The 25,996-nt window shown below is 38.9% G+C and overlaps 1 protein-coding gene across 1 annotated transcript in view; it reads right to left on the bottom strand.

The window, feature by feature from the left end:
- Window positions 1-9,712: 9,712 nt before the first annotated feature.
- LOC134340211 (meprin A subunit alpha-like) overlaps window positions 9,713-25,996 on the bottom strand; it is a 29,690-nt gene continuing 13,406 nt past the window's right edge. Inside the window, exons 10-14 of the mRNA XM_063037190.1 lie at window positions 20,901-21,116; window positions 17,854-18,312; window positions 13,037-13,210; window positions 11,139-11,331; window positions 9,713-9,866 (exon numbers count right to left, since the gene is read on the bottom strand). Of these exons, the coding sequence (XP_062893260.1) occupies window positions 9,713-9,866; window positions 11,139-11,331; window positions 13,037-13,210; window positions 17,854-18,312; window positions 20,901-21,116 (1,196 nt within the window). The remainder of the gene's footprint in view (window positions 9,867-11,138; window positions 11,332-13,036; window positions 13,211-17,853; window positions 18,313-20,900; window positions 21,117-25,996) is intronic.

The raw sequence follows: 25,996 nt of genomic DNA, 5'->3' as shown, positions 1-25,996 counted from the left end.
GTTGTGTTTATTATCATATGCACAGGTAAGTTACAGGTGCAATGAAAAACAGTACCCTTATATTTCAGCATCACAGACACATAGATTCAGACAAAATACAGAACATACTGCAAATACTGTGAAATGGAGACACCCCTTTCTCCCTTCTTACGGAGAGAGAGAGCCTGTGTTACGTTGAATAGCAGGTGAACGAGTAGTCCTTGGGGTACTGCAAGTCTATGTTTTTGCTGTTGCTTTGCTGCACACTTGAGTGCTCGGTGATAGTGCCAATGCATTTATTTTGCTGGTGGGGGGAGGGGGGATCATTCCTTGCTTCCACATACGCGCGGGAGGGAAGGGAGCTGGGGGGTGGTCTTTGGGGTTCTTAAATTTAACTGTCATTCATTCTTCAGGGGCACTCCTCTGTTTCATGAATGCTTGCAAAGAAAAAGCATTTCAGGATGTATATTACATACATTTCTCTGACATTATATGTACGTTTGAAACTTTGAATGCTTTATGCATAAATTATACAAACAGTTAAGTGCAAAAAAGACTGTACAAAACAAGATAAAGTGCTCAGAGACAAGTCCATGGTCATGCAAGAGATGGTCTGATGTTTTCTGTTGCTGAGGGAGGATTAGAAACTGTATGTTTCAATAGAATAAAATCACAAAGTGAGTTCTTAATAATATACAGGGTCTGGATAATCAAAGCTACAGTAAGGACCTGGTAATCTGCTTTCTAAAAATGACTTTATAGAACAAATAACAAGATTCCTTTATTCTTTCAGGTCTCCTGAAGTAAATCCGAGAATGTCTCAACAAAGCAATCCTTTCACAGCCACAAAGTATAAGTGAAATTGGTAAGGAAAGGTGCATTGATTAAGAGACGGCCATTTGCTCTGTCAGAGTTGTTTCTCAGTTTGTCAATCTTCCATACCTACAACAGCAAACCCATTTGGGGTGAATTCTGCTTTTAATGAAAAATGTAGGTTTGAGGACATTGAGTGAAAATGATGGCCACATCAGCGGGATCAGAAGGAAACAGGTTCACTGAACTAAATGGAGAAAACATGGAAAGAAAGGACATGATATAATGTAAGCTAGAACAGAAAAGCAATATCACAAGAAAACCTTAAAAAAAGGATCAAGGGTCAATATTGCAAGATAATGGGAGTCATGAAAACCGAAATTAGATTGGTCCTGATGAAGGGTCTCAGCCTGAAACATCAGCTGTTCACTCTTTTCCATAGATGCTGCCTGGCCTGCTGAGTTCCTCCAGCATTTTGAGTGTGTTAGTTGAATAGGTCAGTCAAATGGATGTATAAAGTTATACACTTTGAAACAATAATAGTTACGAAGGGGTAAAGATAAGATAATTGTCATGGAAGTGGGAAAAAATAGGATGAAGGGCTGAGGCAGGAAGAAAGAGTCAGGGCCGGTGAGATTAAGAAGGGTTGTGGAATAAAATAGAGCTGGGGAGGGGAGCTGAAGGGATAGAAAGCAGGGGGTGGGTGAAATTTGGTGGGGACATAGGGAGTCATGATTAGATGTTCAATACCTTATGAAAGTAGGCCAAGTAGGAGAAAGTATCACAATTCAGTCAGGGGTAGTGTCTGCCCCTCCTGGCATAGGCAGCTGACATTTTTAATGCAATGAAGATCACTGAGCAAAAAGTGTATGCTTTATAATTATATAAACAATATCCTAATGATATTAGGATATTACTAACAGTATATAATTAATGTCACTCACTACTAATGTCCCTCTAAATCATGTTTGATTCAAGACTTTTGGCATGAAATGTCCCTTGTTGAACAGAATGTTAATAATGTAGGCAATTGAGTTCAGCTTTCATCAAAGTTGCTGCTGAACGCAGCAGACCAGACAGCATCTCTAGGAAGAGGTACGGTCGACGTTTCAGGCCGAAACCCTTCGTCCTGGCAAAGGGTCTCGGCCTGAAACGTGGACTGTACCTCTTCCTCGAGATGCTGCCTGGCCTGCTGCGTTCACCAGCAACTTTGATGTGTGTTGCTTGAATTTCCAGCATCTGCAGAAGTCCTGTTGTTTGAGTTCAGCTTTTCCTACTCATCTGCCATTCAGCCAAGAAAATATACTTCACAACATTCCCAGAATCATAGTCATGCAAAATTTATCAATAAATATGGAAGAAAGTAAGTTTTCTCTAATCCAATTTCTAAGATTACCTCTTGCAAGTTACAATTTTCTCTAAGACTTATGAATTCAAAGTTCAAAGTAAATTTATTATCAAAGTGCACGTGTGTCACCATATACCACTCTGAAATTGATTTTCTTGCAGGCATTCACAGTAGAACTAAGAAATACAATAGAATCAATGAAAAACTACACACAAACAAAAACTGACAGCCACTGTGTGAAAGAAGACAAACAGTGCAAATATTAAAAATAAATAAATATGTATACATACATATGTACATACGTACATACTACTGAGACCATGAATTGTAGAGTCTTTGAAAGTACCTCTATAGGTTGTGGAATCAGTTCAGTGTTGAGGCGAGGGAAATTATCTACACTAGTTCAAGTGCTTGATAGTTGAAGGGTAACAACTGTTGTGATAATATGGGACCTAAGGCTTCTGTACCTCCATCCCAATACTAGCAGTGAGAAGAGAGCATGGCCTGCGTGCTGCTTACTTGTGGCAGTGCTCCTCGCAGATGTGCTAAATGGTGTATTAATATATTACTTTATATCTTAAAGTGCATTACTATTATTAATTTAAATGAATTACATCCCCAACAGATAATGAAGAATGGAAAACAAGAAATTCTACAGCAAATCATTTACTCATGTCTTTGATGATTATCTTAGTACAGTTCTTAATAAAATTTTTAGCTTCTCTATGTACCAACCTTCTAATATGCTTTTTGTTAACTATATAGTATTTCAAAACTAGGAATGAAACAAAGTGTCAAGCATTAGTTAACTTTGGATTATTTAAGTATTGTTTCTAAGATGAATTTGAAAGTGTTGTTTGGTTTATCTTTCATCATATTGTATATTTAACTGTTATAACTCATTGAGAATAGAAGCATAAAATGACTTCAATTACATTACTGGTGTCTGTGGATACATTTATTCCCCACACTAAAATGCACCTGAGAATTTGATGATGACTCCTTAATCATGCAGATTGAAACAAAACTCTTTAAACTAATTTTGACTAGTTAAAGCTGTATTAATCTATAAACATTTTCCAGAGTTTGGAATTATCTTTTGATTATTTACTTTATATTTATTTGTCTGATAATAGGATTAGATATTTGGCTCTTTACCTTTTAGAGGATAAAGAGTGGAGAACAAGGTTGTGGTGAAGAGTAATGATTATTGAAATGTGCAATGTTGTACCAGCATCTAATTCAAAATTACCACAAAAAAATTACCAATAGCTTTCTTCCAATACACAACTTGGTAGCTTTCCCCATTAGGCTTTAAATGGAGATATGGATTTTAAATCAACAATACACGAGTGATGAAAAACTAATTTAAAAAAATAGAAATCCATTCAAATTGCAATTCATCCTCAAATTCAGCCAAACTTCAATAAGGACTTCCATTTCTGATCTCAAAGGAGCATTTGAAGTCTACAAAAAATTCAATCACTTGTGAGCCTACACTGAGTTTTGCTGTAAATGGAAACTGGCTACATGAACATTTTCTATTTTAGATAAGTAAAGACATATAATGCTTTTGTGTACTTTTAGATTGAATAGGAATAGGATTACTTGTAACTGATATAAATGCCATATGTAATAGTCTGGAGTTGTTTTGGTTGTTATTAATATTCAAAGAAAATATCTCTCATTCAAAATGTAATGCTTCATTCTAGACATAGATGATAAAAATAAATAAATAACTTTGTGAGATAATAAACTTACTATGTATTGCTTTTACTAGTATTATGCATTGAGCAGAAAGTTCCATTTATATGCAATATATCAATTTTAAGAAACAGTTGCAAAGAGTACTATGTCAGTAATTTCTTCCAAAAGCTGTCATCATTTTCTACCCTACCTTACTATAGCTGAAGGAATATTTTCAGTCATATAATAGTTATACCTTTACAGAAATCAGCCTATTATCTAACATCTTAAGCAAATAAAATAACAAAAGAATATACTCTGGGAAGAAATTTGTCTTTTCCTGATCGTACTGCAGAATTCGGGAACTGTCCCAGTAGTTCTAATCACCTCCGCATACATGCCATGAAAATTCTTTTCATATAGTCAAGTATATTTGCCACAGCTTTGACTATCTTATCAAACAACAATTTTATCTGTAATTAAATGCTCCCGTCACGCCATTCACAATGGCACCTCTAAACATGACATTGTATCCAATATTGGGAGTCATTCCTTGTTGCATTATAGCAGAATTGTTCCAATCTTTCCACATGACATAATCTTCCTCTTGCAAATTAACGTGGTACTTTGACAATGTTGAAAATCAGGAAAATTGTGGCAGGGGACAATATTAACTTGAAATCAAGATCAGGATCTGAGTCTTGGTCTGAAGTTTCATCTCTCATTCATCCAATTTGTTATTGCCATGTTATGCATTCTGGCCTCTACCTGTAAAGGTGACCATTATTTGGCAAATGATGAACACAAGAGGTTCTACAGACGCAGGAAGTCATGAGAAATACATACAAAATGCTGGAGGAATTCCAGCATTTTACAAAGTAGAAGTAACAATTACAGTACAGCTTACCTAGTGCTGTATCCATGGGGATATAGCACAAAACTCTTTACCAAAACAATTCAGCCCTTTGGTGGCAACAAAGGAATGGGGAACCAGGATGAGGCGCATTTTCTAAATGGCCTTGGAAATGAAGAAGATGGCATCACTGCACTTTGAGATGGCTATTCACGTATCATCAGACTGGAGCAGTCATATCTCTCTTCCAAATGCCAACGCAATTGACGCAGTGACATTATTTCCAAATCTTATTGTCCCAGGTCATGAGTGACTAAAAATTAAAAATTAAAAAAATATCTTGTTCATATTGTACAAACCTTGTCCATTCCCCTAGTCTAATGTTGGTCTCAGTTGTCAAGTATCAGCAGTGGGTCACTTTGTCATCACTGAAATAAAAGTTTAATATGAAACAAAAATTTTCCGTAAGAATGCATCTTCACTTATAGCATGGGGTTTAACGGGTAAAAGGAACTTGTGTGGCAGAAAATCATGATACGCGTAATATCATTACAGATTTAACCCTGTCATGTGCCTTTCCAATCTCTTCCATGTCTGCTGTTGTGATGGTATATGCTCATTTACTGTATATATCCACTTTCACAGGGATTTCTTTTGGGTGCCCTGTGTCATTTCTCTTTGTAGATTCTTCATATCCTGTTGACTCCTTCATCATAAGCAGCCCCTCAGGAATAAAGATTACTATTGAAGCCTATGTGGATGCACAGGCTATGCTACAGGTACAAGAGACATCTGGCAAATGAGTAATTGGGACAGTGGTATGTTTCACTTGTAGTTTAAACTGGACATTGCTGTGTTCCCGATAAATGTGTCAGTGGAGTTCAGTGCAGTCCTGAACACTCCTAAATTTTGAGTTGTCATGGGCTAGGGATTTCGACAAGTTGTTGAGGATTTCCACATTTTTCAAACAGGCTTTAAGAATATCTAAGTATTTCTTCCCATGAAAGTGCTTGGATGGTAACGACACGTGGTCTCCATCAAGCTCGCGGCTCTGATTTCATTCTTTATTTCAGATGGTTTTGGGGACAGAGAGGAGTGCGGTCAGGTTAAGAGTTAGTGACAATGATGAGGGGAAAATTGGCTGTAAGGCCAGAGTCTAATCCCCCGCTCCACATTTGAAGGCCAATGCCGTGGACTTGGGGCATCTATGGTCAGATGTTGGGAGATCCCCCCAGGGTCAATGAATTGTCAGTGGGTTCCAGAGCTGGAGTTCCATGTGGGCAGGAGGAATGAGGTCCGATGACACACAGGGCTCGCGGATCAGCAAGACTGAATTTGGAGGTCTAGTATTCAGTAATCGGCAGGTCCTGGGGTCAATGCTGAAGCTCGAGGCCTGACAGTCAAATCGCAAGTCTGTAAGTTGAGGAACATTGGCCAGTACCCAAGTCTATGAATCTCTGTGAGCCAGTGAGGAAGTTGAAGTTGAAGTTCAAATCTTTCAACCATACATGAATACAGCCAAACAAAACAGAAGGTCCAATGACTGCAAGATCACGTCCGCTGGAGGCTGAAGACAGCCTGTCCTGGAGTAGGTCAACTGTGTATGTGTGTGGGTGGGAGGGAGGGAGGAATGGGGCCTGGTTTGCTGTTGTTCATTTGCTGCTTGTTATGATCTGCTCTGTTGTGTTCCGTGTTGTTCGGCTGAGCGTTGTGGAGATGCTACGTTGGTGCCAGAATGTATGGTGACACTGGACACCGCATGGTGTGCTCCCTGCATACCCTTGGGTATTGTTGGTTGTTAACACAAATTATGCATTTCACTGTGTGTTTCTACATACACGTGATAAATATGAGACACCCCATTCAAGATTCAAAATTCCAGATTTAAAGTTCGAAGTTCAAGGTAAATTTATTATCCAAGTATAGATATGTCACCATACACAATCCTGAGATTATTTTTAATGGATTTATTGAGTATAACTACATACTCAATAAAACGATTTTAAAAAGAATCTCAGGTTTGTATATGGTGTGGTGACATATATGTACATTGTTAATAAATCTGCTTAGAACTTTGAATCTCAAATCTCTAACCTTGAGTAGGGTGTCTGATTCAGCTATATAACATTATTCATGCAAATAAAGTGGCCTACCTGTTGGATCTAAATTGGGCCTCTAGGTTGGGGCTGTTAACTTGGAAAATGATGCTGCCATTCGTGTGCTTATACTGATAACTAATTTGGAGGATTTGTAGAAAGGATGTTAGTGGTAACTTTCCATTGCTTTGAGGTACCTCCTGTAAGTTAACCATGTGCACAGAAGCACAAGGATTCCTGTTCTCTCGTAGATCATAAGCTTTTTTCCACCTTTAAGATATTGATCTTTCCTTTGGACCTCCAAATGCTGTGCTAATCAATTGAAGAAATAGTGTGCTCATCAGCACTGTGTACCCATTGTTTAAAAGTGGCTCCCATGGAATGGGAAGTTGTCCATGTTTCCCAGAATCTCACAAGAACCCTTTTTGTCAAGATGTTGTGTTGTACAATTTGACGTAAAGAACTTCTGTTTGACAATTTGTTAAAGTGCTATAAACTTTTGATTGGTAGCTTTTAAGTGCAAGGCTTGTCCTCTAGTATGCTTTAAAAATTGCTTCACTGATAATTTGGAGCTGCAAATGTGTGAACATGCAAGATTGCCTGTGTACTGCAACTCGATGACTAAAGTCGGCATAAACTTGCTTCTGAAGTGAAGGTGATTTAGATTAAACACTTTTCCCTTTGTCCTGCAGAATAGATCCACTTCAGGGGAAATCTTACTGGATAAAGCAGTGAAAAAGACTGAGAAATGTGCTGGGGGATTGACAGAGTTTTGCTTGATACCTGTCTGTAATAAAATAAGATCTTCTCTGGTCCAGCAGGGGAGATTTGATCGAGGTCTACAAAATTATGAGGGGTATGGATAGGGTAAATACAAGCAGGCTTATTCCCCTGAGGTTGGGTGGGACGACAACTAGAGGTCAAGGGTTAAAAGTAAAAGGTGAAAAGTTTAAGGGGAACATGAGAGGAAACTTGTTCACTGAGAGGATCATGAGATTGTGGAACGAGTTGCCGATACAAGTACATACGAGCTCAATTTCAATCTTTAAGAGAAATTTGGATAGGTACATGGTTTCTATAAAGGAAAATCTTACCTGACAAATCTGTTATAGTTCTTCCAGGAAGTAATGGGCGGGGTGGTCAAAGGAGAGGCAGCGGATGTTATTTACTTGGATTTTCAGAAGGCATTTGATAAGGTACCTCACAGGAGGCTGTTTAACAAGATAAAATCCTATGGTGTTACAAGAAAGATACTGACATGGATAGAATAATGGCTGCCAGGCAGTACGCAGTGAGTGGGAATAAAGGGGGCCTTTTCTGTTTGGCTGCCAGTGACATATGGTTTTACTTTACATTGTGGTCAAAATACAGCATAAATAATGTTCAATGTGGTTCCTGATGGGCAGGTTCCTGATTGCTTCCTGAACTTGTCCCCTAGTGAGAAGTTTGTACTTGCTGCTGTTGTGACTTGCAGGCAAACTCTTATTGCATATTGTTTTTAAGTTAGAAAAGCCATTTGTTCTAAATGAGCTAGATTGGGTGACATAGCAACCTTACAATGTGATCAAATTTTCTCACCCATCCCCATCCCTGGCTCCCAAGAATTTTCAGCCAATCTACTTTTTGCACTGATTGGCCTAAAACAAATCATTCTTCCCTGAATCCCCACACCCCAAATTTCTATTGCATTCCTTGAGGCATCTCCAGTTGTGTATATACCTTCAAAGTCATATTGTGGTGTATTAAGAAACTTTGCTTAAATACATTATCAACGAACACATGCAACTTGCAAAGACTACAGAAAGTTTACTGGTACAGTGCATGCTTTAATTTACTAATGTGATCACTGATCTTCAGTGGCAGAGTGGAGATATGTCTCTATCAAGGTAGGTGTAAGATGCTGCTTCCCTGCAGGTCACCCTTGGGCAAGGTGTAGCACCTGCTTACCCACCCCCTCCCCCGCCGATCAGGGTCACATGGGAGCAGGTGGTGCATCACTGTATGAGTAGCTGGTATATAAGAACATAAGAAATCCTGGTTATGCAACCACTGACGCCAGGCGGACAATCTCTTAAGAGTACTGATAATGGCTGCGGTCACCCGTGTTGTAAAGACACTGGCCAGAAGAAAGCAGTGACAAACCACTTCTGGAGAATTTTCCAAGAACAGTAAGGGTCATAGACAACGATCGTGCACATCATATGACACGGCACGTAAATTCTTAACACCTCTGTTAAAATAAAACACTAATTGTCCCACTCGGTGGCATTAAATTAACTAAAGATGTATAAGACTTCAAACCCATTTATTTTTTTTGCACCTTATATGTTTGATTATCGTTTCGTTCCCTAAGATATCCCTGGCACAAAAGAACACGTCCACAGTGCTCTAAGTCAGTGCTGAATACTTCCTGGATCTTCCTTTACTCATTGATCTTTACAATGTATCTAGTATGTTGATGATCAACCATTTTACACAAGTTCTTTTTGCATCCACTCCCCTTTAAATCAGATTCCTTGTAAGGTGGCTACTAGATTGCTTTCTTACACAGCTCCTCACCTCATCTGAACTCACTTTCTATAGACCAGGACTCCCTTGCTCAACCAGCCTTGTTGTCTGCTTTAACTCTGAATTATGTTAAAGAATAAATTCACACACAAGCTTCAGGAAATGCGAACAGGCATAATGATTTATTGTAAAAGCTCTACAAAGCAAAGCAGTGCTTAACAGGTTGACTCAATTACTGATTACATGCTTTATTATCCATAATACAATTAGAAATAATAGTAATGTCTAATGTGAGGAGATGCAAATACAACCAAATTTCATGAAATTACCATTGAACACAAAACTCGTGCAAGTTCTTGCAAGACATTAAAAGATTTGTAAATTAGTGAAAATTTCAATTTATAATCCATCTATGAGCATTATGATGATTTAATTTTGTTTTCTGGCAATTATGTTAATAATAGCAATAGTCAACACCAGTACACCTACAATTGCACCAACCAGTACTCCCAGGACTGTGCCATGAACCTGTGCTCTCTCACAGCGATCACCAAAGTGCTGGTGTATTTGAGTTGACGCACACCTAAAACGGAACAACATTACAGAGTATGACATAACAATATCGCACAAACAACAGCCTTTATGTCCAACAGTTTAATGCTGGTGCCTACAGTATGTTCCATACAGATCCCCCCATCTAACAGCTTCCAAGTTCACTAACACATCCTTTCTACAGTCTTCATGTGCTTACCTAGGTTTCCCAGTGAGCAATAGTTCTCTACTATACCAATAATGCAAACTGTGTAGAGCCGTAACAAGCATCTCTGAGAATGTGTCATCAGATAATGGCCAGGATAAGTTGTAAGGAGCAGTTCACCCAGTGGCCCTGATCTATAAGAGCAACTTCTGAAGTTACAATTAATGTTTTTGGTCATACTAATTTCATGTTCTGCATTTTGTTTGATGAAACTGGAAAGAGATATAGGGCATTAGGGAGAATGGTAGTTTGGGCTGCGAGGGCTATCCAAACAAAATGGATTGCTTAGTCCTCCCATTTCACTCTTTTCCACTGATGCGACCTGACCTGCTGTATTCCTCCAGCATGTTGTGTGTGTTGTTTGGATTTCCAACCTCTGCAGGCTTTATCCTGTTTGAATCTTGCCCATCTTCTATCAAACACAAATATAGGGAAAATTCTATTCTCGCTTGGAGCTGCACGTCTCCTTAAAGATTATACTGTGTTAAAGATTGTTGCATGGGACTAATGGGTCAGATAAGCAATATTTATCAATAAAGTTGACCTAATGCTAGCATGGGGAATACAACGTGGGCTTGATGATCATCAATATTCTCTTGCCCAGCAGTGTCATATATTTGTATACTTTTTTTTGCTACAACGTTTATAATCATGCCATTATTGCAGGTATACTTACAATGTTTAAAAAGGTATTCACACAGCTACATGGAAACAAAATGATGAGGGAAAAGAGACAAATTCAGGCAAATAGCATTAGCTTAGATGGGCAACTTGGTTAGCATAGACAAGTTGAGCTGTATGGACTTTTTGATATCAAATAACTCTATCAACTTAGTAGGACATGTGTCCTATTGTCATGTGCTGTAGCAAATTCAAATATTGTTGAGGTTGGCTTTCAACAAAAGTAATTTGCATTTCAGAAAAGGGTAGATCAGATCTTTGTAACAAATGGACATCTGTGGTTCTGGAATCAGAGAAATCAGATTTCATAGTGCAAACTGAGACAAAAGGTCATCAAAATTTTCTAAGTAAACCCTGCAAAATAACTATTTTGCTCCTTCAAAGTACCCACACATGAGTTGCAGAAGCTTCACCTACCTGCAACTTGCTTTCCCATTCACAATAACACATATTCCACCATTCAGACAATAGCCAGGACTGCACTGCTCTCTGAAGGGACTTTGTAGCTGATGCTCTGCTGAGTAGAGCTGATGTTCTACTGCTCGCCGATGCCTTAATGGAGGACCCCTGGGATGAATAGGCACTTCTGTATGAATCAGTGGAGTCAGATCTTTGAAAAAAAGATTAGTTAAGTTCAGCGATTGATTTTTGCATTTTGATAATTGTTTCTTTCCTGTTTTCTTCTATAATCTCTGGGTTAATTCCCTTGGTCTTCTCTCAATCACCCAGAGCTTCTCTCCAGTGTCTTCTTCAAGCATTAAATTAGACAAGACTCTGGATACAGAAAGTATGGCATGAACCACATCCAACCATTTCTGTGCCATTATCCATTATCCATTATGCAGGTCATTCATGAGTGCGAGAATCATGAATTGAGTCTAATCCATCCCTTTCGAAGTGCGAAAACCACCTGAGGGTGTATGTGCCCCCTAGTCCATAGTTCAAAGACTATGCTACATTGCATATGGCAATTGTTGCTGCTAATGTCACCCCAGTGGCCCTGATTCAGGAACCACATGGTTGCAAGTTTAGCACCCAATGAAATTCTCAGTGTAGTTCAAAAAATCCTGGAAGTTATTGTTACCATTTACAATGAAGGGCAACAATCTGTGTTAGTTGTGAGTCTAACAATGTCTGAGAGGTAGAGAAAGGGAGGGGAACAGCACGGCCAAATAGGAACAGTATGTTCCTTAAAAAGTGGCAATGCTTCAAAATAGCACATTGCATTGAGCAATATTGAGTGGAGAGGTTGCTTTCAGGATCATATTGAGAGTCCTGAGGTCATGTATTGAGAGCACACAAATGTCCTGGTGTAAGTAGGGGCAGAATCACACCACCTCACAAAACCAAACTCCTCTCCCATTAGCTCTCTGCTGCCCCACATGTGGAGTCTGCGGTTCTCATATTCGCTCATTCATTGCTCAGAATCCACACCAGAGAAGAAGCTTTGAAGGGACGATCTCACAGTAGTTTGTTTGATGCATTTAATAAGTGACTCTGTATCCATTGGAACTTAGAAGAGCAAGAGGAGACTTGATGAAACATATAAACTCATCATGAGTGTATACATAGCATATTCTTTGCAGTGTTGGGGAACCAAAACATAGAAGTCTGAGGTTTAAAGTGAGGGGGAAAATATTTAATAGGAACTATGGAAGCTATTTTATGTTACACAGAGCAGCATGCAATATGGAATGAGAGGCCAGAGGAAGTGCTACCTGATTAGATTATCCCACCTGAGGGATAACCAGTAAACTAATCCCACTCCAGATCCATAATTCGTAGTTGTTAGGTGTGTCAGCTGTTTTTTTAACTAACAGTGCATAAACCTTTGTATTTTTTGACCCCTGGTTTATTGGAGAAATAAGCTTCAATCATTTTTCTTCACCATTAAGAAGAACAGAATGTGCAGTGTACCGTACCCCTTCAGTCTTCCATAGTGTGTTTGAAAAAGCAGCATGTCAAATTACCACATATAAAAGTAGCAACTGGAAGTAGACTCTCACATATTTCCCCCTCCAGTTCTTCAAACCATACACCCATCAACAATACCATTTGCTTTGCAAAATTTAGCCAAGTTTCTCATTCATGTGTCCCTGCCATGAGCTCTCCTTATAACTGACTGTTATCACCTTGTTGACCAATAATATTTATTACTTGCACAAGTAACTAATTTCTCTGCAAAAATCCCTAAACAACTTCAAATCAGATGAAGTTAACAATAAAGCACAGAACTCAGCTTTCTAAACCCGACTTTCAGTCCGCGATGGGAAAGTAACAACCACACCAAGAGAAAACATGAGAAAAAACTTTACCATTGAACTCAGCAAAAATAATGAGGTCATCATTTTTTAAGAAACTTTTGCGGTGGAGATCCCTGTGTAATATGAATCTTGCCCATCCCCAGGTGGAACTTCGGTAACAGTTGCATGCAACATCGTAGTCTCCAGTTAATGTGGGCTTGTCCCAAAAGGAGGTGTTAAGTCTCTCTGTAATTAAACAGTGTCATATATATTAGGTCATTTAATGCTACCTTAAATACTAAAGCAGAGTGCAGAATCATATTGGTAGGAAATATGAAGCAAATCTAACAACTTAATAGTGTAACAATCTCAAATTTAACAATTCCAGTTGAGTTTATTATCAGGTTCAGAAGGACAGTGAGATACAGATAGAATGAAAAACTCCTTGCAACATCATCACCAGTACAAAGGTTTAAATAAACACAGAATACAAATTCCATATATGTTACAAATCTAATTATACCATGTTTGTTAAAGCAAGACTGTAATATCAAAAAGCAAAGGTGCAATAGAAATCCATGGCAATGCAAGAAGTAATCTATGGTGTTCCATTGCTGAGATAGGGTTAGGATTGTGCAGGTATATTCAAGAGCCTGATGGTTGTAGGAAAGAAGCTGTTCCTAAACCTGTGGTGTGGGACTTCAGGCTTCTTATCATCTGCTTTGGTTTGGTTGATGTTGACCATGAGGTTGTCATAGTGGCCCCACTCAACTAGATGCTTTATCTCATTCCTGTATATTCACTCTTCGCCACAAGTGATCTGGCCAACAGTAGTTGTGCCATTGGCGAATTTATCGATGGTATTGGATCTGTGCTTAGAGATGAAGTTATAGATGTAAAGAAAATGGTGCAGGGGGCGAAGAATGCAGCCTTGAGATGTATCTGTCTTGATGATCAACAAAGAGGAGATACTCTTAGCATACTGATTGGGATCTGCTGATGAGGAAGTCAAGGATCCAGTTGCAAAAGAATGTACAGAAGCCCAGATCCAGGAGCTTGCTGATCAGTTTGGGGAGGATGAAGGTGTTGAACACCAAACTGTAGTCAAACGACAGCATACTATCATGTGTATGACTGTTGTCCAGATGATCTTGCTCTAAGTGATGACCTAATGAAATAGCATCTGTTGTTGACCTGTGGTGGGAATAGGCAAACTGAAGGGAATCCCGGTCATTTCTGAGTTTAGAGCCGATTCGCACCAGAAACAAGCTCTTCAATGGATTTCACCTGGGTTTTTCATTATTAAAAAGTCTTATCTAAACTTTGGAATGAAAAATATACTGAACTATTAGGTTCTTCAATAATGGTTATTCGTGATCTACATTCAAGAACATTATTGCATCGATAGCAGTACATTTTAGTCTTCTGTCCATAAACTATTATAGAGAAATAGTAGGTGAAATTAATCAGCACATTCTTAGAAAAAGAATATTTTAATTCAATTTGGTATTTTATCTTTTATGACATCCATGTTTATATAATCCAGATATGGGATCCAGTCAGAATAATTCTCCATATCCCTGAGCCGACAAGTGTGATCTCAATTGCAAAAAATTATATTTTCATTTGAAGTGCGAAATTATAAAAAAAACAATTAAATGGTTAGATACATTTAAAATATTTAAGTAATTTGTAGTATTATAAGGAAATATTAAAACTAAAGGAATTTATCTTTCAATGTCCTTCCACTCCTTTCCCCTGGGATCTCCAACGAAATCAAAGCAATGTCAAATCCAGCAGTGAATCAGCAACATTGCAGTCCACTGCTGTCTCCTCATGGAGATCAGGAGCAGGATGAAGAAACATATTTTGGGTGTCTGATTAAATCCAAGACGTACTGAATTTTCAGTGATGTACCACCTGTAGTTCTATTCCTTGGACTTCTATCCAGACCCGGCTATTGTCGCACTTCCTGATCACGGAGAACAAATTTCCTAAATACCCTATTAACCTCGACCCCACTAATCCGTATTTCTATGCATGTCGTGATCTCCACTGTCTGCCATGATATTTTGATCATCAGGTCCCTCTAATCCCCATCCTTTTTCACTTGCCCCAAATAACTATATGTGCCACACCAACTGTATTATCTTTAACAATATCTCCTCAAACTCAACTTTGTTTCTCTGATGGTGCTGCCCTGAAATCCGCACCTTATCCAGGCGCCTGTCCAATGGACCTCTGTAACTCCCAGCCACCCCTAATTAGGAAGGCTGCTCAAGACTTCACTATATAGTGAAATAACGAGGGCACGTGGCAAAGTTTAGTCTGTGGCTTTAGAGACAGAAGGAAAAGTTAAAGTTCAAAGTAAATTTATTACCAATGTACCTGAGCTGTGTGCCACCATATTCCAGTTTGAGATTCATTGAAAGAAGGAAAGGATGAAGTTCAAACTGTAAATAATTTTTAGAAGAGATAGCAGCGCGTCACGTGTGCGCAGCCCTCCGGTGAAAGTGATATCTTATCCGTTAAATAGGGGCCGTGGACAATTCTGATTTGATGGAGACAGACGTGAAAGCACAGAGGAACATATGGGGAAATTTCTGAAACACATGTTCACTGCTGTTGTTACTGTGCGATCGAGAATCTTCCGGAGGGAAGGCCTCAAAATCCCCGGCTTTACCTGCTGTTGGCAACCGAGATTGAGGTCGAATCATTCGGATAGAGATGGTGCTTGGTACTCAGTGTCAGAGAGTTGATCGGAGGCTCGAAGTTTTAGGACGACTCAGAGTCGGACTGTGGTCGGGCATGGCAGGGAGAGTTTTTCTTCCTTCTCCCATCTGCATGAGATGTGGGACATTTGAGAGACTTTGAACTTTTTACTGTGCTCATGGACTGTTCTTCATTAAGTTATGGTATTGTTGCACAGTTGTAACTGTATGTTATAATTATGTGGTTTTGTTAGTTTTTCAGTCTTGGTCTGTCCTGTGTTTTGTGATATCACACCAGGGGAAATATTGTATCATTTCTTAATGCATGCATTACTAAATGACAATAAAAGAGGACTGTGTGTCTTCATAATCTAAATCTAAAGGTAAATTCCCAGGTTTCAGGAGGAGAACAGTACTGTAAACAAACATTACTAGTGATTGAGAAGTTATTTGATTGTTAATAAATACTCACCTACTTCATTAAGGCCCATCTGGGAAAGTGAAACCAATTCTTAACCTGGACTGCATTCTAGAGGACTTCAGTCCCACAGCAAAGTGTGTGATTCAGTGTGTAAGTACAGATGGCCAATAGATGCCGTCCTCGCAGAGTTTGTAAACAAATAACAAGGAGACACCACTAAGTGGTTAATAGTTTGGGAACTAGGTGAAGGAAGATGGAGATAAGACCCATAGAAACGATGAACATGGTGTGTGTATGGCACTGAGAGATTTAAAACTAGAGAATGAAGAAAAATTCAGATTCTCTGTGAAACAAGCACAAAAAATATTTTTGTTTCATATTTCCCGGTGTCTGATTATTTTCACTCATATTTATTCACCTGTGTCCATTATGTGTATGTTTTATACCAGCTGTCCCCAACCACCGGGCTGCGGACAGGTGCCGGGCCACAAAGCATGTGCTACCGGGCCGCGAGGAAACGATATGATTTGGTGACATGAGTCAGCTGCATCTTTCCTCATTCCCTGTCACGGCCACTGTTGAGCATGAACGCACGCGAGGTCATTACCCTCGCGTCATCCATGTCAGTGTGGGAAGGAGATTAGCTCCTCGAGCTTGCAAGTGACGGCAGACTGAAAAGTATGTTTGACATTACACCTCTGCCGGCATTCTGGATCAAAGTCAAGGCTAAATATCCTGAGATAGCCACGAAAGCACTGAAAACGTTGCTTCCATTTCCAACATATCTCTGCAATGAATGCAACAAAAACTAAACTGCGGAATAGACTGGACATAAGGAACCCCCTTCGGGTATCGCTGTCTCCCGTCACCCCTCGATGTTGCAGGGAAACAAGCCCAGGGCTCCCACTGATTCAGCAGTATTGGTGTGTTGCAATGATTTTGTATGTTCATACGGTGAAAACATGTGCTGTGTGTTTAATATCCAAACATTACTTAAAATGTTATGATACTATTGACTTATAAGTGACTTATATAACCATATAACAATTACAGCACGGAAACTGGCCACCTAGACCCTTTTAGTTTGTGCGAAAGCTACTCTCACCTAGTCCCATCGACCTGCACTCAGCCCATAACCCTCCATTCCTTTCCTGCCCATATAGCTGTCCAATCTTTCTTCAAATGATAATATCGAACCTGCCTCTACCACTTCTACTGAAAGTTCGTAAGTCCATTCAACACTTACTTCAAGCTCCCCTGATAATTGACTTATCACTGTATTCATGCGAGGAAAATATGCGCTGTGTGTTTAATATTAAATTCATTAGAGAAACCCTTTCAGAAATGAAATTGAGTGTATTAGCCACTTATCACCCATATTGCGGTCGTGATTAACACCCCACCCCCACCCGATCAGAATCACCAAAAACGATTTGTGAAAAAAATCGGCACGTTCACGCATGTGCACTGGTGCCCGCACAAGGCTTCCTGGTCATTGTAGTCTTTCTCGGGGTAAACAACGCATTTGACTGCTACTCTTCTCCATTGGCAACCCTACCCCCCACCTCCGGTCGCCGATCCACAAGAATATTGTCAATATTAAACTGGTCTGCAGTGCAAAAACTGTTGGGGACCCCTGTTTTATACTAACTGAAAACAAGGAGAAACAGTTTGACCAAAGTTCAAGCTCTTTCTTATAGAATCCATTTCAAACAGATGCTAAAATTGTAACAGAGATATTGCATTTAGTTTCTCACTGGGTAGAAGAAAACTTCCATCTGTAGTGAAGCTTCGAGCAGACGACATTCTGAGTTTCACATCAGGATGCTGGTCCAGTACTGTAATGGTAACTTGTCTGTTCCCAACTGGCCATTCAAGCATATCATCATTTTCACCACTGCACAGGTGGAAAAAGATCCCTGTATAATTTTCATAATGAGAATGAGGTCTTAAAGTTAAACCGTATCGATATCCTTCCGGGCTATAGAAACATGGACTGTTTATGGTCCTCCTATAATTGTTTTGAAGCTTTTTGGTGAAGTTCCTTACATGCCAGACACTATAAGGACATTTGGTCTCGGTAAGTGTGACATCATCCAGGAAAATACCACCTGAAGAATCACTGGGGTTACCAATTATTCCTTCGAAAACATAACGAAACTTGGCTGTCGCATTGAATTTCACATGGGCAATGTTCCATGAATGGCTGCCATCCGCTGTAGAGAAAGAAATAAATGACAAAAACATGAAATATTTGTCAAAGTTTTAACAATCAGAATGATTTATCATACAAGGCATAGAATTTAATGTGTTTAATGAAATCTCCAGGAGTACCGGGAGTAAAGCACGTTCAGATGAAGTGAAGTGAAACAAAATGAACCAATCTGAAAATGAGTAGTTTCATGACTGGAATAACTAAACATAAAAGTATTCTTTCTAACCAGCACATCAACATATGCTCAGAGTATTATTTTATTGTAATTATTTATTGAAAATAGTGAAAACTTTGGTTTCTAGGTTACTTTGATAGTTTCTGTTATTAGATTTTAAAGCTCACCAACCCTCCAGATCAAAGGTGTCGCTATGGAATAAGGAATTGTTATGGATGCTAATTTTGCAGACATTCTCTTAGCCAATGATACTCAAGATCCTCACCCTGATCACTGTCAGTGCTATTTCCTGCTCACACCCTGAAATGGAAATTTACATCAGTTTCACTGGCAATTTCTACTCTGTACTAATTTACACACCGTACAAATCAGGTTCTTCCTTTCCCTACATTAGTTTCCCCTTCTCTATTTCAGGGATAGATAGGTATTCAACATTTATGAAAAACCAACAAACCCATAACTTTCTTGGCCACACTTCCTCTCTCGCCAGTTCCTGAAAGGACAATGCTAGTTTCCGGTTTCCTCTATCTTTGTTATATCTACTTCAATAATGTTACCTCCCACACCTCTGCTTCTGATTTCCTTCATCAGTGATTATCCTTAATGAGCAGATCTTCAGCTGCATCCACCCCATTCACTGCACTTCTCCACTTGATACTCTCCTGAACCCACTCTTCGTGGAAAACACACAAAATTCTCAATGAACTCAGCAAGAGCGGCAACCTGCCTGAAGAGGAATGAAAGGTCAACATTTTGGGCTAACACTCTTCATCAGGACTCAAGATCAGGCCTTGTGAAGGGTCTCAACCTGAAAACTTGTCTGCGCATTTCCCTCCATTCTGTTTGAGTTGCTTAACATTTCCGGCATCTAGAGAATCTCGTTTCCCCATTTAATCATTGTCTTCACTTTCCATAATCATCAACTCCGCAATTAACACTATCACTGCCACCTATAGTGTGGCACCACCTCTAAACATATGAACCCCTTAATACCCCAAAATGCTTCTTCAGGACTTGATGAGTCCTGAGGAATGGTCTTGGCCTGAAATGGCAATGCTTACACTTTTCCATAGATGCTGCCTGGCCTGCTGAGTTCATACAGCATTTTGTGTAATATGTGTAATATTTCCAGTTTGGTGATGATACAAAGCTAGCTAGCAATATGAGCTGTCAGGACGATGTAATGAAGTTGTAAAGGGATACAGAAAAGTTGACAGATTGGATCACACAAGTCAGATGGAACATATTGTGTAAATGTATGAGATCAAATGGTTTGGTAGGGAAAACAGAAAGGTAGAGTGTTTTTTTAAATGGTAAGAGATTGAAAGTTGCTGATGTTAAGGGGGCGGGATCTGGGCATCCTAATGCATGAAACATTGAAAATTAGCATACAGGTACAGCAAGCAACTAGGAAGGCAAACAGTGCATTGGGTTTTACTGTAGGCAGACTAGAGTAAAAGAGAGGAGTAGAGAGCATTAGCTCTGATTATATACATCATTGATGAAACTATATTTAAAATATTGTGAACAGGTCTGTGGCGAAAGTGAGTGCCAGCTTGGCATTTGATGAGAGATTAAGGAGACTGGACCAAGAATTGAGAGGGTCGCCATTAAGAAGTAGGGTACTTGACTGGGTAGATGTGGGATAGATATTTCCCCTGGTTGGGATATCTAGACCAAAGGTCATAATTTTAAAATAAATGCTGGCCAGACTGGATAGAAGTGAGAAGGAAATTCTTCACCTCGGTGTACTGAATATTTGGCTCAATCCCTAAGCATATTCAAGACAGAGATTAGTAGATTTTTTGATATCGATATTAGACTTTTGGACAAATATTATGCATAGGAGAGATTTGAGTTCAAAGCAAATTGATTATCAAAGTAACACACTCAAAATGCTGGAGGAACTCAACAGGCCAGGCAGCATCTATGGACAAAAGTACAGTTGACATTTCAGGCCAAGACCCTTCAGCAGGACTGGAGAAAAATAGATGAGGAGTAAATTACTCCAATCTTTACTCCTGCAATCTAATCCTCATCTTCTTTTCTCCAGTCCTGATGAAGGGTTTTGGCCCAAAACATCGACTGTACTTTTTTCCATACATGCTACCTGGCCTGCTGAGATTTTCTAGCATTTTGTGTGCGTTACTCAGATTTCCAGCATCTGCAGCTTCTTCCTTGTTTATTATCAAAGAACGTATTTGTCACTATATACAATCCTGAGATACATTTTCTTGCAGGCATACTAAATAAATCTGATAAGCATAACAGAATCAATGAAAGACTGCACCAACAGGTCGTATGTAGCCCGCAGAATATTGCCATGATTCACCTGTGCCATCTTGCAGAGTTAGAGAGAAATGGACAAACATAGACAAATGAAGTAATAGGTTATCAGTCTAAAAAGATCATACCTTGTAATGTATGAATTTTAACTAGTTTTTGAACAGTTCCAGTTCCATTATCCATTTTCATCCATATAACGAGCTTATCCATTGGACTGCCAGTTATTTTGTAGAAAAACTGAAGACACTGCTCATCCCTTCTGGGGTACAGGATCCTGGACTCCAGAACAGCATTTTGACCTGCCTTGCCATTCTTAGTATCAAGGTACATGAAGTATCCAGCATCTAGAATTTCAATAATTTGTTAGAAACTGGAGAAAGTGGAACTCTCTTTGTACAGAGTAAAAAAAAGCCTCAGATTCATTCATTGTTTTACAACTATGGAACAAATTAAGATGCAGAAATTATTGGTGACAAGAGAAAGAATAATTTCAGTTTTACAAATCTATATCAAATGATAGACGTCAGGATGAAGCATGTTTCAAATCAAACTCTTAATCCGAAATTAAAGAAGCAATTGAAGATAGGATAACCATTTATTTCTAATTGAATAAAACAAAACAGGATCATTGATTAAGTTGATATTTACATAACTGAGTGTAAAAATGTAGTAGATGTCTGTAGGTGATTGCTCAGCAGTTTAGAGGCTGCTGATTATACAGCATTCCTAAAATAAGCTCCTGATGTGCAATTATATTTTGTTCCAGTCCTAGTTTGTCCATTGTTATGTCATTGATCGTACGTTTTTGTTTCTTCCTTCTGCCAACAATGCAATCAATCCCCTTTGGCATCATCCTGTATATTCCTTTCATTTTTTTCAATAGATCATTCATGCTATCGCTTGTCAGAAGTTACTTGTGTAGCTTTTCAAATTTGCCAAGTTTCCTTATTAACACAGAAACATAGAAAACCTACAGCACAATACAGGCCCTTCAGCCCACAATGCTGTGTCAAACATGTCCTTACTTTAGAAATTACCTAGGATTACCAATCACCTTCCACTTTTCTAAGCTCCATGTACCTATCCAGGAGTCCCTTAAAAGACCCTATTGTATCCATCTCCATCACCGTCACTGGCAGCCCATTCCATGCACTCACCACTCTCTGCATAAAAATCTTACCCCTGACATGTCCTCTGTACCTAGCTCCAAACACCTTAACACTGTGCCCTCTTGTGTTAGGTATTTCAGCCATGGGAAAAAGCCTCTGCCTATCCGCACGATCAATGCCTCTCATCATCTTATACACCTCTATCAGGTCACCTCTCATCCTCCATTGCTCCAAGGAGAAAATGTCAAGTTTGCTCAACCTATTCTCATAAAGCATATTCCCCAATCCAGGTAACATCCTTGTTAAGCTCCTCTGAACCCCTTCAATAGTTTCCACATCCTTCCTGTAGAGAGCTGACCAGAACTGAGCACAGTACTCCAAGTGGGGTCTGATCAGGGTCCTATATAGCTGCAACATTCCCTCTTCGTTCCTAAACTCAATCCCACAATTAATGAAGGCCAATACACTGTATGCCTTCTTAACCACAGAGTCAACCTGCGCAACAGCTTTGAGTGTCTTATGGACTCGGACCCCAATATCCTTCTGATCCTCCACGCTGCCTAGAGTCTTACTATTAGCACTACATTCTGCCATCATATTTGACCTACCAAAATGAGCCACCTCACACTCTACTGGGTTGAACTCCATCTGCCACTCTCACCCCAGTTTTTCATCCTAACGATGTCCCACTATCACGTCTTGCAGCCCTCCACACTATCCACAGCACCCCCAACCTTTGTGTCAATCTTATTGGAAGCTATGGCAACAGGTACAGGTCATATTCTTCCTAATTTCCATTCAGGCTCCTGGATTGAACAGCTTGTTAGATGAAGAATGTGTGATGGCTCTGGGCCTGTAGTCACTAGAATTTTGAAGAATGAGACATAACCACATTGAAACCTATCAAATAGTGAAAGGCCATGGTGAGTGGATGTGGAGAGGATATTTCCTGTGGTGGACGAGTCTAAGACCAGAGGACACAGCCTCAAAATAGAGGAGCATCCATTTAGAATGGAGATGAGGAGGAATTTCTTTAGCCAGAGAGAGGTGAATCTGTGGAATTCATTGCCATAGGCAGCTGTGGAAGCCAAATCTTTATGTATATTTCAGGCAGAGGTTGATAGATTTGTGATTGGTCAGGACATGAAGGTATATTTGGGGGGGAGGCGGAAGTCTGGGGCTGAGGGAGAAAATGGATCAGCCAAGATGAAATGGTGGAGCAGACTCATTCGGTCAAATGGCCTAATTCTGCTCCTATATCTTATGGTCTTGTGGTCTTATTACCGCTTTGCATCATTTATTACAAGGTCAAAAACTGTTCTTATCAGCAGGAAAGCCATCCATAGTAAATAGAATTCTAAGTCACAATGCTGTAGAGTTCTCTGTTCTTTGATTTCAATTCTTATTGGACATATTTCGATAAAAATAGTTAAAAACGCAGCACCTCAGAACTGTTATCATTTTTTTTGTACAATAAAACAATTCTTAAGTTCTCTTGGGGCACTAGATGGAGTAAGTTGCTTTTTGGCTTTGCTCCGTTCATTTTTCAATCTTTTTACCACACTTTTACTACCTATATTAAAGTGTTTATAACACTCTTATATGCTTGAACTTTGATTTTTAATCACTGGAATGGATACCAGAGGGAAAAAGGCATCAGCCGAAGGCAAGGAAGCAGGTAATGGAAATTGAAGGAGAGAAGGTGATTTTAAACAGCCTAAACAGTCTCAACTCACTTTGGAAGCTATGTCGAAGCTCCTGGTGATAAGTTCGATAAAAGATTTTCTACTTTGGAAGTATTGTTAAAGGAGATTGAAGGTAGACTGGGAGTACTTAATCGGGAGATTGAAAAACAACAGCGGCAAATTTCTGAACTCGATGAAGCTGGTAGACAGAGATGTCGCAGATTGGATTTGTTGGAAAAGAAATTAACTTCGATCACTCAAACACTGGAACAGTATAAAGTCAAGATTATTGACCTGGAAAGTAGCAGTCATAGACAGAATTTGCGAGTAATAGGACACCGTGAAGACGTTGAGAGTGGTGACCTTATTAAATTCCTTTCTCAATTTTTAATGGACGTGTTCGGCTCTGAACGTGTTTGGCTCTGATCAATTTTTTTTTTCTACTCCTCCTATACTTGATCATGTTCAGCAGGCTTTAAGAGCAAAACCTCCTAAAGAGTTGAAGCCTTGACCTGTTTACTCCGATTCCATTATCTGCATAGCAAGGAGCATTTAATTCGAATTGTCCATCGGAAAGGGGTTATTGAACATGGAGACCTCAACTTTTGTCTGGTTGAAGACTACAGTCCTGAGGTAATGCAAGAAAGAGCGCTTTTTAAACTGGTGATGTCAGAGCTCTATCAAAGAAAGTTCCAACCAGCTCACCAAAGTGTTGTTCTGCCTGATAAATCACGTAAATGGTTTATATCCATGGACGAAACTCATCAGTTCCTTGAGGATCAATGTTCAATCTCAGCAGTCTAATAAATTTACTGTTTCTTCATATCTCTACTCATTTAATTTCTAAGTTAATAACCAGTTCATTGAACTGGACTATCAAAGTTTGAAGGATTTTGCCCTTGGTTTGATAATACTCGTACTTTGTTTTGAAGTATGAATGTTTATCACGCTTTTATGTTAATGTTCCTTTTTTCCCCCTTTATTATTTTATTTTATTTTTTCAATTGTTCGTTTTTGAAAATAATTGAGAATCTGATTTGGTGATTGATGTTTTTTTTTCCTGAAATAGTAATAAGATTGTATTCTGTTTCACTTTCTAAGATCTCGCCTTTCAAAATGTTTTGCAAACTGCTGCTCTTTTTAACATTTATTTGGTGTTTTTTATGGCATTCTTTTCTCAATGTTTTGAGTGTGGGTTGTATTTTGCATTCTTTTCAATTTTGGAGATTTGCCTTCAAGAGAGATGGGGGTAGGGGAGTTTCTAGATAGCTTTCTGGCTGTCTATTGGCCAATTTTCGGGCTTTTGTGGATGGGAAGTGGGGCTATTTTTAGTTTAGTTTTTTTCATCTGGGCTGATCTGAAACTACAAATATGTCTGAATTGTCGTAACTTCCGGTTCCCCTTTAAACCTTTTTCTATCTTCCTGATTTATGAGTTTCCAATGCATTAAAGTTAATCCTTCACATACCATATGGCTTATTCAAGTAAAATGGATAATATTATTAACTTTGTTTCATGAAACATTAATGGTTTGAATCATCTGATTAAACGGAAGTAGATTTTTAAAGATTTTCATAGATTGAATGCTCAGATTATCTTTGCCCAGGAAACTCATGTGAGGAAGGAGGATAATTGGTGGTTTTTTAGGTCTTGGAAAGTCAAAAAAAATTTCACTCCAACTCACAGGATAAGGTGAAAGGAGTCTCTACTTTCATAGGTTCCTCAATTTCATTTGTTCACTATGAAACAAGTTCACACCTGAATGGTAGATTTTTGTTAATTACTGGTTTACTTTATAACCAAAAAGTTGTTCTGGTTAATATCTATGCATCAAATACCGACTATCCTGAATTCTTTAAGCATTTATTTGCATCTCTTCCTAATTTAAATGAACATACGTTGATAATGGGCAGAGATTTTAACTGTTGCCTGAATCCCTCAATGGACAGATCTGCGCCCAATCAGGTACTTCTAAACAAATCCACTATTTTTGTTAATTCCTTTTCAGTTGACTCAAGAATTTTAGAAATTTGGAGGTTTTTAAATCTTAACGATAAAGAGTTCTCATTATTTTCTCATGTGTATCATAATTACTCTAGAATTGATTACTTTTTTATGCACGCTCCGTTAGTTTCGTCTGTTACTGCCTGTGAGTACGATTCAATGGCCGTCTCTGATCCTGTGGCCTTGAAGCTATCAATCAAATTAACTGATGTAACTTTCAGCGCTCAACAATGGCGGTTCAGTTCTACTCTGCTTCAGCACTTAAACTTCGTTAACTTTATTAAAGAACAGATTACCATTCTCTTTTCAACTAACTTCACGGAAGAAATTTCCAGCAGGATATTATGGAATACTTTTAAAGTATACATCAGTGGACAAATTATTTCATATTCTGCTGGATTGAAAAATGAATTAATAATGAAATAT

The sequence above is a fragment of the Mobula hypostoma genome, chromosome 2 (genome assembly GCF_963921235.1).
Source record: "Mobula hypostoma chromosome 2, sMobHyp1.1, whole genome shotgun sequence".
NCBI classification, from domain to species: domain Eukaryota; kingdom Metazoa; phylum Chordata; class Chondrichthyes; order Myliobatiformes; family Myliobatidae; genus Mobula; species Mobula hypostoma.
This window is presented reverse-complemented; position numbering and strand designations above follow the sequence as displayed.